The sequence below is a fragment of the Corvus brachyrhynchos genome, unplaced genomic scaffold (assembly GCF_000691975.1).
Source record: "Corvus brachyrhynchos isolate BGI_N302 unplaced genomic scaffold, ASM69197v1 scaffold409, whole genome shotgun sequence".
NCBI lineage: Eukaryota > Metazoa > Chordata > Aves > Passeriformes > Corvidae > Corvus > Corvus brachyrhynchos.
Window position 1 is genome coordinate 1,056,875 of NW_008246059.1, and position 1,504 is coordinate 1,058,378.

The 1,504-nt window shown below is 34.2% G+C and overlaps 1 protein-coding gene across 1 annotated transcript in view; it reads right to left on the reverse strand.

The window, feature by feature from the left end:
* STX17 (syntaxin 17) overlaps positions 1 to 1,504 on the reverse strand; it is a 28,494-nt gene that overhangs the window by 10,444 nt on the left and 16,546 nt on the right. Inside the window, exon 4 of the mRNA XM_008642686.2 lies at positions 180 to 399. Coding sequence (XP_008640908.2) covers positions 180 to 399 — 220 coding nt within the window. The remainder of the gene's footprint in view (positions 1 to 179; positions 400 to 1,504) is intronic.

Here is a 1,504-nt window from a genome sequence, read left to right on the forward strand (position 1 = left end):
CAACTGAAATCTCATTTGTTTACTTCATTTACATCTGGTCAGAGAAACTGCATACTGGATACAATGACAGAGATACAATAAAAAGAGAAATTAAATTCTACTACCTTGTCCTAGAGTTGCAGATCTGGTTAAAGAGGCATCCTAGAGATACAATAAATAGAGAAATTAAATTCTACTACCTTTTCCTAGAGTTGCAGATCTGGTTAAAGAGGCATCCTCCTGTCCTTTGAGTTGCCTTTTAAGTTCTTCTGCAGATTCAGAATGCAGCTCCAGGAAGTCCTTAATGGCAGTTGAAGCTTCCTCTTTAATGGGATTTATCATTCTCTGCAGAACTGGGATGTCTTCCTGCCGGACTCGCAAACAGAGTTTCTCCATCTCTCTCATATTGGCACGGAGTTGCTGCAAGAGTATTAAGAGTTATTTTTTAGCTTACTGCGTGAGAACACCAGACACCTTCAGTGCCTGGGAAGCACCTATCACCTTTATGATCAAGGGAGAAACATTTTTGAAGCCATCGCCACAACTATTTTGATTTTCTGGCTGCCAATTCTGTACTTTATCCACTTCTCAAAATCACTTTATTTTCGGTTTCAATTAAAGTATTTAACTAATTAATTCACTGTGTAATTGCTGAAGTTATTTCTGTTTCTCTGATCAATTTAGGTCTTTGCCAAAATATTTACACAAGCTTCAACAAGTTGCAATAATATCCAAATAAAGTAAGTGATTGTTTCTCAAAATTTGCTTATTTTGTAATAATAAGTGACTGTGGCGATCACAGGACCTCAGGATACAGTCATTCATAACCCCCAACTACCCCAGAACTATCATTTTCATTTTGTGAAGATGACTTCAGAGACAAAGAAGAAGGATTACTTTTTTCTTTTAATTTTTTTTTCAGATAAAGAACAAATATATTTATTTGATTGGAATATCAAATAGAAATATTTCTTTAGTTACAAGAGTTTTGAGAAGATATAAACTATTCACATCTACCAAGAAGAGTATGTGTGCAGGCATTTCCCACAAGATAAATTTCTTTCTACATTCAAGGGGTTTTTTACTGCCTGGGCTTTTAAAATCTAAAAATGCACACAAATTTTCTCTTCCTGCAAATGAAAAGAAGAAATTCATGGTTTAAATTATATCACTTATTGTTTTAGGACAGAGTTTTTATCTAATTATAAAAAAATGAGACTGTAATAAAAATATATTCTCTCCATTACAATGATAGAATAAATTATATTCTTTGTTGCACTTTTAACCAATTGTTTTGAATATTCTTCTCTGTCGTGGTTTGATGCAGCTAAGCGTCAAGCACACGAAATCTGTTACTTTCATCAGGAGAAAATAAGAAAATATTGAGGAAAACTAGAGAGCTGTGAGGCAAAACAGGTTCAAACTTAAACAGTTGCGGTACAAAGAAAGAGTTTTACTACTAACAGAATTAGAAGTAAAAAGAAGAAAGAAGAAATTAAAGCAAACCTCCCCCTCCCCCCCCCCC